Here is a 13,830-nt window from a genome sequence, read left to right as displayed (position 1 = left end):
AGAGGAATTACCATGGAAATGTTTAAGCCTCAGCAATACATAATTTTGCTGGTCAAATATAACATCGAATCATTCACATATTAATACATAGATACATTAATATTATATGAACTTTTTGTTAAAAAAGTGTACACATTCATGTTGACAGGGCCTACATGTATATTACTGTAATTATTTTCAGGTAGTGATGGCAGTTCTTGTGTTAGCTGTGGTGGCTGATCCTGGTCACTTTGGGAGCAGCCGTCCAGTAGGGGGCTATGGTGGCAGCACTGGAGGGACAAGTCATGGTGTGGCAGCACTGGTAGCCAGGGTTGGCTATTCTGGTGGTGGGCAGCAGCTCTGTAATCGTGCCCAGCTTGTTGGACACCACACCAGCACAACTTGGCAGTGGGGTCACAGTACTGGTGGCAGCTATGGAAGTCAACGTCAAGGTCCCAGTATTGTCCAGGCGCTTGTTGGACACCCAGTACTGGTGGCAGTGGTGGTCCAGTACTGGTGGCAGCTGGAAGTCAACGTCAAGGTCCCAGTATTGTCCGCGCCCAGCTTGTTGGACGACACACCAGTACAACTGGTGGCAGTGGTGGTCACAATTGCTGGTGGCAGCTATGAAGTCAACGTCAAGGTCCCAGTATTGTCCGCGCCCAGCTTGTTGGACGACACACAGTACAACTGGTGGCAGTGGTGGTCACGGTACTGGTGGCAGCTATGGAAGTCAACATCAGGGTCCCAGTATTGTCCGCGCCCAGCTTGTTGGACGACACACCAGTACAACTGGTGGCAGTGGTGGTCACGGTACTGGTGGCAGCTATGGAAGTCAACGTCAAGGTCCCAGTATTGTCCGTGCCCAGCTTGTTGGACGCCACACCAGTACAACAGGTGGCACTGGTGGCTACGGGACTGGTGGTGGCTCCCAGGGTGGACATCAAGGACCCAGTATTGTCCGTGCCCAGCTTGTTGGTCGTCACACTAGTTCAGGAAGTAGTGGACATGGTGGTCATGGTGGCAGCTATGGAAGCAGCTCTGGGGGTGGTACAGGTGGATGGTAAAGTGGACTGTTGAATGGTGCCCCACCTTCAGCTACTTAAAAACAACTTCGAATGGTTTTTCAGTAACGTGAACTACAAAATGAAATAGACATTACTTACTATTTTGTGTGCATATAATATGCTTGATTCACACCTTGTAATTTACTTGTACATTGCTGTACACTTTTATAACAACAACGAAAATCGGGGAGATACATAAAACACCTCATGAAATAATATTTCCTTTTCCTCAAAAATACAAACCTTCCTTTGGTACTAAAGCATTCTTAGTTCAAAAACTATATCACTTTTGTGTAACGGACAAACTTTTATTGGGGTTTTGGGGTAAAAGTAGATGATTACCAACTTAAAATTTGAATAAAGTACTGTATTATGAAACATGGAAAATTCGTCGATCTTGGAAAAGATTATCTGTGTGTATGCCTTGGATATGTCATGTCTCACGGGAAAATGATTGTCGACACAAAAGCCCGCCACGCTGGCGCCACTCCTCCCGCTCCACCTGCATCACCAGATACCAGTGTATAGCAACAGAAGGCGTCACCTATTAGTCAACCAAAGTTGCGTTTCTTTGCTGTGATTTCACTCCCGTAATTTTCCACAATGCGGGTCAATATAATGCCTAGTCGGCCGGCTCCGAGGGAGGAAACCCAACCCTTTGCCCCCTACTCTGCTGCTGCTGTTGATGATGATCTAGGACCATCGGGCAAGCTATCTTAAACCATGACACCTTTTTTCGACTACAACTCACTTACCCTTCCACTGAACCTTCTTCACCTGTCACTTGCCTTTAATTGGTTAGTTAGCTCCTGGGATTCATTGGTCCACCTGAAGAACATGTTGACTTACACACTCTGAAGAACATGTTTTACACCATCTTACGAACAATCTTTCATGAAACTTCCTCTAAACCGGACTACTTGGAGGGGAAGGCCTGTCCGGTTTAAACGAAATTCTGGGTTGGGCGGGGGTCTGTATTATCTATATTGCAAGATAAAAAATTCCAGATGATGGGAGCTTTCTTACTAAAACTACCTAAGAACACCAAACCTATTGAAATTTTTAGCCTAAACTTAACACCCTTAGAGTTTTAATGTGCCTTACTAATTTTTTTTTTTTTTAGCTGCTTGGGGTGATGGGTCAATTGAGGCAGGAGGTGGTTGAATGACTCTTACTATGCATGCCACCAAAAGTGTAGCAGAGGTTATGTTTTCACAGATAATTTCATTGACTATGATGTATGTAATATGCATATTCACATTTCTTGGACACTTCTAGGAGTTACCCTCCTGCACGGCTGCACCACCACAGTGGGAACCCTTATACTTTTTTTTTGGCACATTCTGTACAGTATGTAGGATTGTGTGTGCATGTAACTGAATAAAAAAAATAACAAATTATGTTTATCTACCCAAAATTATGAGTTGAAAAATAACCATAACATAACTCCTACCTCAGCCTGGTACGGAGAGCGCTAGGGGGAAGTGGCCGCCCCAGCTAAGCCCTGGAGGCGTGCAATTTGAATATTTGCCAGGACCCAAATTCGTATACTTTTTACTTTTATCCTCTTCGTCACAGATCGAGCCGGCTGGTCACGGCACTGTTACGCACTGTTGGCAAGTACAAGGCATGCACTGGTTCCTTAATGTACCTGAACCTGCTCCAGTGTTGGCCAAGTCTTGTCTTGACACAGGTCACACTCGATGCCATCATAACACTCTCTGGCAGGTTGTTCCAAGAGTTCATAACTCTCACTCCGAAAAAATTCGCCCTCACAGTTTTCTTGATTTGCGACTTCTTCAACATAGAGCTGTGACCCCTTGTGGGGCGGGCGTCTGCCAGCAACAGGTATGGACACTCGACTGAGTAATGCCCTCTGAGATGTTTTTAAACTTCACTTAGGTCCCTCCTTGCCTGTCTATAGTATAAGCTAGGCAGTTGCAGGCAGGCGTTCTAATAACTCAATTGGACATTTTCAATCAACTGACAGTCTCTAGCATATCTCGGGGACCAGAGAGGTATCGCAGACGGGGAAGCATATATATATATATATGCAAGTAAATCACTGTAGGTGCGCGTGATCTAGGTATATGCTGATAACCACAAGGAAAGAAGAAAACACGAAGTTCCCAAGCGCTTTCGTGTAATTCACATCTTCAGGGGTGAGTACAGACTAGAGAGAGTAATACAAATCAAGGTGTATATATACAGAGGAGGGTGAGACCAGGTCCACAATGGTCAGGTATTAGGTAATGACCCTACTAATCTTTAAATAGCACACAACGGTTGGTGGTCAGGTCAGATGGTCAAGTGACCCGGCCTTCTCACCTGATCACAAATCTTCTTAATTACAAAATTGTCCAGCTTGTACATGCCGTTACTCAAATTCATGTTGAATGCTTCGGTATGTTTAATAAGACTAGATTCTATGATGTTCCTACTATCAATTGAATTACATGGTAATATTGAGGAGGCATTATCCCAGTCAATGCAATGCTTGTTATCCCTCAAATGAACAAACAGAGCATTGGATTCCTGGCCTGTCCTAACACTGTATTTGTGTTGTTTAATTCTAGTTGCAAGATCTTTACCTGTCTGGCCTAAGTAAAACATATTACATTCCTTGCAAGGAACTTTATAAATGCAGCCAATTGTGTTGTTGGGGGAGTTCTTGATTAACATTTGTTTAACAGCGAATGTAATACCGATTTTCAAGAAGGGGGATAGATCACTATCCTCTAACTACCGCCCAATCAGTCTAACATCAATAGTAGGCAAATTACTGGAAGCAATCATTTCAAACTCTATTCGAAATCACCTGGAGAAGCACCGATTGATCAATGATTCCCAGCATGGCTTCTAGCGGACGTTCTTGCCTAACTAATCTATTAACATTCTTTTCATCAGTTTTCGAATCAGTGGACGAGGGGCACAATTATGATGTGGTATATCTCGACTTTAGCAAAGCCTTCGACAGAGTCCCCCACGAAAGACTAATTAGAAAGGTAGAAGCTCATGGCATCAAAGGTGACATCCTTAAATGGATTAGGGCGTGGTTACAGGACAGGAAACAGCGAGTGAGCATTAACGGCACTAAGTCCCATTGGAGCAACGTCACAAGTGGAGTTCCCCAAGGCTCAGTACTTGGACCATTATTGTTTATTATATACATAAACGACATAGATATCGGCATAGACAGCAACATAAGTAAATTTGCTGATGATACTAAAATAGGACGTGTTATCAAATCTGACGAGGACTCGGCAAAACTACAGGAGGATCTAAACAAATTTTTCGAATGGTCTGAAAAATGGCAGATGAAATTCAACATCGACAAATGTAAAGTACTCAGTATAGGAAATGTAAACAGGGAAACCAGATACCAGATGAACAACGATGCCATAGAGAAATCCGACTGCGAGAGAGATTTAGGAGTAATGATAAGTAGGAACCTTAAGCCAAGTAAACAATGTGTTTTTGCTCGTAACAAGGCTAATAAAGTACTTGGGTTCATACAAAGGAGTGTTAGTTACAAGACTAGCGAGGTCATCCTAAAACTGTATCTTGCTCTTGTGAGACCACACCTGGATTACGCAGTTCAGTTCTGGTCACCGTATTACAGAATGGATATAGAATCCTTGGAAAGAATTCAGAGGAGAATGACAAGACTAATCCCGGGCATTAGGAACCTTGAGTATAGAGACAGGTTAAAGCATCTTAATTTGCACTCCCTTGAGAGACGTAGAGCGAGGGGCGACCTGATAGAGGTGTATAAGTGGAAGGCAGGGCTAAACAAAGGGGACATTACAAAGGTACTCAAATTATCCAACCAGGAGCGAACTCGTAACAATGGTTTTAAATTGGACAAATTTAGATTTAGGCGTGAAATAGGTAAACACTGGTTTGGAAACAGAGTACGGTAGTGGATGAATGGAACAAGTTACCAAATATCATCATTAACTCGAATACGCTGAATTGCTTCAAACATAGGTTGGATGCTCATATGAGCAATAGGGGTTGGGTGTAAATGGGACTGCCCAGTATGGGCCAATAGGCCCGCTGCAGTTTCCTCCATTCTTATGTTCTTATGTTCTTATGGGTCAATTTTGCTTTGAGTATTGAGCCACAGCGAAAAAAGACTCCGTAAGGCAGTAGGTAGTAGGTAGCTGGGAAGATATTGGAAGCATAATGTATTGTCTAATGGTAGACTCTGCTGCCATATGGCATCACAAAAATTGTGACCAAGTCCCAGGTTGCTGATCTGAATCCTTATTTAGTTTTTCAGAATCTTTGATGAAAATAGTTTAACTAATTCTACTCAACAACTCAATAGCTAACCTCCAATCATCATTGGAAGGATGAATTTTCGGCAACTGGTAAACTTTTATGCACGTAGTCTTTTACCGTTTCAAGTAAAGTGATCAAGGAAATGGCCGCCATGGATCGTCGTGTTGTGGGGGAAGAGGGATGGTGTGTGAGGAAAGACGACCCCCTGGCCACTGTTAAGTCAGCTGGTGAGCTCTTTCAAGACAAGACTTGACCAACACTGGAGCAGGTTCAGGTACATTCAGGAGCCGGTGCATGCTCAGTACTTGCCAACAGTGCGTAACAGAGACGTGACCGATCGCCCAAGCGGCTAACGAGTCGATCATTTGGTGAAGAGGATGAAAGTAAAAGAAAAAGGAGCAATTGAGAAGAGAGATAGACGTTTTAAAGAGGGAGAACGAAGCCCTCAGGACAACTTCAGGTAGGCGTCCTGCCTAGCAGGACACCTACGAAGGAGGGTCAGGAGGACCAGGGATGGAGAGTGGTTGTGAGGAACTTTTCAAGAGGTATAGGGAGGCACCAGGGAAGGTTAGAGATAGGGGAGGGATCCCGATAGTGTGTGGTGTCTTGCCTAGAAGAGGCGTTGGCGGTGAATGACTGTCCAGGGCAATTGCTATAATTTGCCTACTGGAAAAACATTGTGCAAGCAATGGTTGGGCGTTCATTGATAACTGGCAACCATTCTATGGCAACGACTACCTGTACAGTCGTGATGGAGTACACTTGTCTCGCGCACACTTGTCTCGCGCGGGGGTAAAGACGTCTGCATCCCTGGAGCAGGAAATTGTCACTCCAAAGGGGGGGTTTCGCCAGTAGAGAGAGGTTAGGGTAAGTGGGAGTAAAAAAACAAGCAGGCCCTGGGGAGTAAAATTGGTTACTTAGGACAAGGGGTAAAACAGGGCCAGGGAAGGGTAAGTTTTTATATATATATATATATATATATATATATATATATATATATATATATATATATATATATATATATATATATATATATATATATATATATATATATATATATATATATATATATATATATATATATATATATATATATATATATATCTATATATATATATATATATATATATATATATATATATATATATATACAGTAGGAGCGTTAGAAATAAAATAGACTTGCTGAGAGCGGTTGTATGTACCGAGAATGTAAACGTCATAGCAATCACCGAATCTTGGATTAATCTGCCGAGCAAGAACTTTTTATTAGAGTACCACATAGAAGGGTACAACATTTTTCACAAGGACAAGGAAGGTAGGAAGGGGGGAGGGGTTGCACTCTTTGTCAGGGATACATTAAATTGTATTAATAATTCAATAAAGGGTGAAATAGGAACCGAGTCTGTATGGATAGAAATTGCGGAAGGAAGAGAAAAACTAATTATGGGAGTGATTTACAGGCTGTTCAGTTCTGGTGCCCCTATTATAGAATGGATATCAATTCACTGGAGTCGGTGCAGCGAAGAATGATGAAAATGATTCCGAGACTTAGAAACCTTTCATATCAAGATAGATTAAAGAAACTAAACTTGAATTCCCTAGAAAGCTGAAGTGTGCAGGGAGATATGATAGAAGTATTTAAGTGGGTGAAAGGAATCAATAAAGGAGATATAGATAAAGTTCTTATAATATCCGAGCAGGATAGGACTCGTAGCAACGGATTTAAGTTAGTTTAGGAGGGAGATAGGAAGGAACTGGTTCACAAATAGGGTGGTAGATGAGTGGAACAAGCTTAGCAACTTTGTAGTAAGTGCTGGAACGCTGGAAAGTTTTAAAAGGAGGCTAGATAGATTCTTGGATGATAGAGTGGTAGTAACTCTCAACAGGAGCTGCCATGCACAGGCCAACCAGCATATTGCATACTCCTTATTTTCTTATGTTCTTAAAACTTCTTAAATCATGGTCAGGTGTTGAATGACGGCATCCCTCAGAATTTTATCAGATTACATATGTTTGGCTCACCAGTGTAGTTTTCCGATACACTTTTTCTACCCTATTGGTAAACTCAGGGGCAGTATTGTACGAAGGCATTTTTGTATAGTAAAAAGTAATTACTATTGGCCTCAGAATATCTCTTAATATCAAGTGCACAGGGACTCAAAATGCCCATGATATTGGTAAATTTAAAATATTTTCCGTGAGAAAAAAATTGGATGGGCTCACTGTGCTTGCTATGTTCACCCTTCCCACATCTTCTCGACCTCATTACTCACTGATCTGAATGATGTCTGGTTGTTCTGTGTCCTCGTGTGCGATTAATTCTTCAATCTTATTAACTAAACTTCTGCCATTCGTGCACCAACACTTGAATGGCCCACCAGTTTCTTATACTGTCCTCTTTCAAGGCTGTTCGTAGAATCACTCGGGTTTTGTTTGGGATATTCTCTCCGAGTTAGTAGTACAGGTACAGGCAGTCCCCGACTTACGACAGGGTTAGGGACCCAAATCAGGCCGTAAGTCGAAAATGCACAAATAATACATAGAAAATCTAAAATTGGTCTCTTTTTCTTCTCAGCACCACAAAACTCTCTTTTAAGCTTGCCAGCCATTTTAAAGGGAATTACAAAAAAAAATTTGGTCAGTACACAGCGCTATCACTAACGTCGGGGCTCGAAAATACGTAATTTGAAAACATTTTGGTACGACTGAGGCGGTCGTATGTCGAGTAGGTCGAAAGTCGAGGAGTACCTGTACTGCATTACTTCAAGGTACAGCATGAACTATACTAATACAGTACTGTATTACTTACAGGTAGTTTGGCTCTTGCTCCTACTGGCTGAAGACTGGTACAGTATATTACTTTGACCTCATCTTCCTGTACCCTGACTATTTGGTCTTTTTTTTTTTTTTAATCTTTAATTGAGCACTTCCATATTGAGGATCCCAGCATAATTCTTTCAGTTTTCTCCAAGTTTGAGGATTCTGGTTTTAGAATTTAGTTACAATACAGTGGTCCCTCGGTTAACGAACACAATTCATTCCATAGAGTCGTTCGTTAACCGAATCCATTTTTTCAATGGGATATTGGGTAATTGGTTTCAGCTCACAGAAAAGTACATACAAAGTATAAACAAAATGCAGTTAAGTACACTTACTTTGAGGTGTGTATGTAGAATGTTGCTGGTTGATGATGATGGGAATTAGAAGTGGGGGAGTGGAGAGGGAGAAGAGAAGGAAGTGGGGATGGAGGAGAAATCGCCATTCTTTGGACCCAAGCTTGATGCAGTAATTTCACCAATAAAATTTTCAGTTCATTAGCTGTAATTAAGATTATTTTATTTAAATCAACACTGCACTGCGCTATACTGTACTGTATATTATCAATATGTTAACTAAATTTCAGAATGACCAATAATTTTAATGTAAAAACGTAAAAATACTCTGTATTCAAGAGAGCAGCAAACACGATGTTTCATCCACTATAAACAAAGCTAAACCGATGCTTTGGCGGGTGAGTCAAGCGGCTGATGGGCGCAAAAAAAAAAACTAGTTCCCTGTACTGCATATATTATCAATATGTTAACTATATTTTAGAATGACAAATAATTTTAATATAATAAATGCAAAAATATTAAAGAGCACAACCTTCTTGATATTTACTCTACTGGAAATGAATGTAAACATAGAACTGATTACTGTATTGGCAGACTAGCCGATCAGCTGATGCTCACAACAAAACGCGTTCGTCGTAAGGATTTTGTTAATCTAAGTTTTGTTCGTTAACCGAATTGAAGATCCCTATGGGAACTAATTCGTCTAACAGAGGGACCACTGTCTGTATTCACTTTCCTCAAAACCCCCAAATAATTTCAATACTATTTCTGTCCTCTTTAGTAAGTAATGTATCACCTTATATAAAGGGTACAAGGTACATCTTAAATTTAGGATTGCTATCTCATCAAATTGTCTGTAGTTTTACATGAAGTACAAAGCATCTCCAAATGAAATTTTTGTACAAATCATATTCACAAAAAAATATAAATCATTAAATCGTGGCTGTGGTTTTCATTCAGACTTCATTGCTACTGGGTATCAATTTACAATAAAATCCATGTCACTTGCACATTCCCAGTTTTCATGGTCTAACAAATTTTTTTGTTTAAGCAGAAACACCTAACCCCTTCACAAAGGGATGCCACTTTTAATATCTCATTTGGCTAATGCTAGACGATTTTATTCAGCACAGAGACCCTTCACACTTAAGAGGTTAAGGTTGTGCATAATGTTATTAAAAGTAATTTACTGAAAACAAATTTATTTACATTAATTAATAGCTTAAGATGTGAGTCATTCCATCAATACAAAAACACCTGTAGCATCAACATTTGCAAGTGCTCTTATTATTTACTTCTATCTAATCTGACAATGCCATCTTTATATTTACAATAATAAACATTTTAACCCATGGGATGAAACCATTTAGATCACCATGTTCTTAATTTAATGGCAGAATTTCTAAGTCAAGTTTTTTCTTTATAATCTTGGCTCAACAAAAATATTCAAACCATTACAATACAGTATATCCTTAAGAAAAAATATACAGCATGAAAAAATATCCTACAGCACACATTTCTAGTTTCACACATCAAATTTACATGGCTACAAAGTACTATTATTATATCTGTAATTCATATGCAGATTTACTGTATATTCCTAACTTCGTTATAAAATTCCACTGTCAAATAATAAAATAATTTTTTTTTTTTTAAGATATGGTGGCTGTATGTCTTCCACAACAGAAACGTTATACAGTACATGTCCTTCTGCCTAAAAGAGTTACAGTACAGTACATTAATGGTGTAGATACAAATTTCAATAAGCTACAGACTAATATCTTTATTTTTTTAAATTTCAAATGAAACATGTACGGTATTGTTACAGATCCAATTCCTTTTCTGCATACAGAAGTATTTTTGTCAAACTATTCATTATATAATTACAATACTGTGTACAACAAATAAAGACAGTGTACCTTTTGGGCTGTGTAACACCTGACACCATTCCTGTTTTGGGCAGAAAACGAGTCTTTTGACTTCACTGCTGTTCCTGAATAAACTTTGTAAAGGTCATCTGCCATATTCATAAAACTGAGTACTGTACCTGAAAAATCACATGGCATAGAAACTATACTTACAGACTTTTACAACATATATCTATGCATGTGTGATCCTCCACAACTTTAGATATAATGAATTTATCCATTCCAGTGCGAATTCAAGAAAATTTAACTTTTCATAAGATATAAATGAGACCATATAAACCAAATCTTATTATCAATGCATGAATGACCCTTTGACAACTTTGAATCTAAAGCCTATTGTAAAATTATAGAACCCCACTTCTTCCATTGTTTTTGTTTATTAATGAAGCCGAGTTGATACAGCACTCACCTCCTGTCCTAAGGATTGCTGATTCAATCCTGGAATATTTCCAGTCATCCCAGCTGTAAATGGGTACCTAACTTTACAGTCAGGTCTATGGAGCCAACTTTCACAGCTTAAAACACTGAGGAGTAAATCAAGACACGATGAAAAATTACTTTCGTCATATCATTAAATCGGTAAAGTTCACAATGATAACTAGGCAACTTCTACACATTTCCTTAATTCCAAGGATTATATTTTTATCCAATATTTGCAATCAGTAAACCCTTGATAACTCGAAATTTGATAACTTATAATTCAATATAACTCAGAATAGCAGTAAAATATTCAACTGTAAATAATTTTTGACAGAACTCCCAATAATCTGATATATGATGATGCAATCTCGGAATGGTAGAACACATACAGACCCACGCGGGAGGCTCTGCCCAGTCAGCCACACAGTTCCGAATCAGTAGGCCTAGTGAGAGGATACTCGACCGCAGTAGCTCTACTTAATTTCATGTATTTTGTGCAAAGTGCTATTCCACCTGTATTGAAAATTTAACTAGTGTACATGTACAGTAGTTTAAGTGAATAATAACATTTAAAGTTGGTGCTGTAAGTGCTTACTATACAGAATTGTACTGTATATACAGTACTCTAAGTGCAAAGAGCCTCCATCACCTCTAAGACCTACCACATGACACCATAAGCTTGAATTATCCTTATACTTCACCTGCAGTGCCGGCAAGTTAATTTTTGTGGAAGTTTTCTGGTTATGGTAGGTTATTTGGGCCCAAAAGTTGGGTATTGGGGTGAGAATAAAGATCGGGAGGAAAGTACCTTGATAACTCGGATTAGTTAAGAGCCCTTTATAATCGGAGTTATCAGGGGTTTACTGTAAATAACCATTTAATGTCATGCACAAAGAGTACATCAAGTCTCCACTTTAATCTTAAACAATTATCAAGTGAAAAGCATGTTTGTACTTTACATTCAATGGCATCAACTGGCTGACTTACCTTAAAAAAATAAATCTTTAGGGTGAAACATACTGACAATTAAAAATAAGGTAGTACTGTATATGATCTACTCCTCAACATGATATCATCCTTTAGAAGTAATTAATTGAAAAGAAGGGATGCATGTGTAGTGAATTCTCAACACATTTATCAGTGATATAACAATAGGGTTGATTATAAACTCATCCAAGTTCAAGTCTACTTCAAAATATATTGGATGGAACTATGGTGCAATGATAATACTCTTTACAACGATGTGAAGTAAAGTATCTTTGCAGCAGACGAAGACTCACGACCCCGTTTGGTATTTCACACACAAATACAGTCAAGCGTCTGTATTCTTATAGCTACTATATATATATATATATATATATATATATATATATATATATATATATATATATATATATATATATATATATATATATATATATATATATATATATATATATATATATATATATATATATATATATATATATATATATATATATATATATATATATATATATATATATATATATATATATATATATATATATATATATATATATATATATATATATATATATATATATATATATATATATATATATATATATATATATATATCACATTAACAAATATGGACAGGGATCAGGGATTATATAAAGTCATGACCGTTATATCTTGGCTTAATCATATACTGTTCCACTGGAATGTGGAACCTATAATCCACAACTGGACGGATTCACCACTTACAAGCAGTGAAGTCACACACATGCCAACCAATAATAACCCAAAGCTATCTTAGTCACATATCTTCCTATTCTTGCAAAACATCTACACAAATCATTTACCGAATCAAGTAATATAGTGTAATTTACATAGGTACAATAAGGCCTGCTAATATCATGAATCTACAAATATCTTTTGAGGCACTGACAGAGGAAACACATCTGAGACTTACATCATAAATTATATACAACAAGTTATAAAAGCAATTGGCCTTTGAGCCCATAGCATATGAGTACTATTTTCAGATGTGTTCCTGCTTAAGTGACAAGACCTCAGGAATATAGAAGTGATATACCACCTCTTGCTAAGGCCTTTTCACTTAGGCACAAAAATGGTATGACAATGGTGGATGGTACAATTGCACTGCACAAGTTCTATCTATATTTGACCAATGTAAATACAGTCTTTAAATTATTCAGGAAGCAGATTGAAAATGCTAGTTACACGATCCAAGGAAGATCTATGCGTATTGCTAGGATTTACAGCATCAAAGATTTTTCACATCTTGAATTTAGATTATCAATAAATTTCTGATAACGTAATTTATGCCAATGTAAAAGAAAAGAATAACAGAAGATAAATTCTCTTTTACAATATAGTATTCAACTCCTAAAATCAGGTACAGATTGACAATCCCTTATCCGAAATCCTTGGGACCAGAGGCATTTCGGAATTTTTCGGTTTTCAGAATGGTTAGTTTTTTTTTTTTTTAAGTCCACCCAGGCACAAGTCACTGACCACATTGGGGCCTGGGGGACGAAAATATAATAAAAATTATAATAATAATAATAATAATTCATAGGTTTAGGTCGTGTTTCTCACTTCTTATCTTTTTTCCATTCTTGTATACAGTATTTCTTTATTATTATTATTATTATTATTTTATTAATACAGTATTATTGTTATTATAAATTTTATTATTATTGTTATCATTATTACTTTATTTTGGTGTATTTTTTAATTAAAAATGTTATTTACTATGAATAATTAGTACAGTATTATTATAATTAGTATTACTATTACATTTTTGCCCCCCAGGCCCCGATGTGGGTCAGTGATCTATGCCTGGGTGGGCTAATCCCTGTTTAAAAAAAAAAAAAAAAAAAATGCTCCACAAAAAAACTTTCGGTTTTCGGAATTTCATATAAAGGGTTGTCAACCTGTAGTAATCATTGCTCATTAAGGCTTCTAAATTTTAACCTAATTTATAGCAATATACTATGCTAAGAAAGATAGTTTTTAATACAAAATAATAAAGCCAAAAATAACACT

General features: G+C 37.8%; 2 protein-coding genes across 2 annotated transcripts in view; one reads left to right on the top strand and one right to left on the bottom strand.

Annotated features, from left to right (window-relative positions):
- Window positions 1-509: 509 nt before the first annotated feature.
- LOC121877741 lies at window positions 510-2,443 on the top strand. Its single transcript, XM_042383600.1, has 2 exons — window positions 510-571; window positions 673-2,443. The coding sequence occupies exon 2, from the start codon at window positions 706-708 to the stop codon at window positions 1,057-1,059; it is 354 nt and encodes a 117-aa protein (XP_042239534.1). The 5' UTR covers window positions 510-571; window positions 673-705; the 3' UTR covers window positions 1,060-2,443.
- Window positions 2,444-13,624: 11,181 nt separating this feature from the next.
- The window catches only part of LOC121877732 (NPC intracellular cholesterol transporter 1-like), a gene marked incomplete in the record, with an annotated part of 29,231 nt that continues 29,025 nt past the window's right edge, over window positions 13,625-13,830 (bottom strand). The window contains 1 exon segment of the mRNA XM_042383590.1: window positions 13,625-13,830.

This window comes from Homarus americanus, unplaced genomic scaffold (genome assembly GCF_018991925.1).
Source record: "Homarus americanus isolate GMGI-L3 unplaced genomic scaffold, GMGI_Hamer_2.0 scaffold33468, whole genome shotgun sequence".
In the NCBI taxonomy this organism is placed as follows: Eukaryota; Metazoa; Arthropoda; class Malacostraca; order Decapoda; family Nephropidae; genus Homarus; species Homarus americanus.
This window is presented reverse-complemented; position numbering and strand designations above follow the sequence as displayed.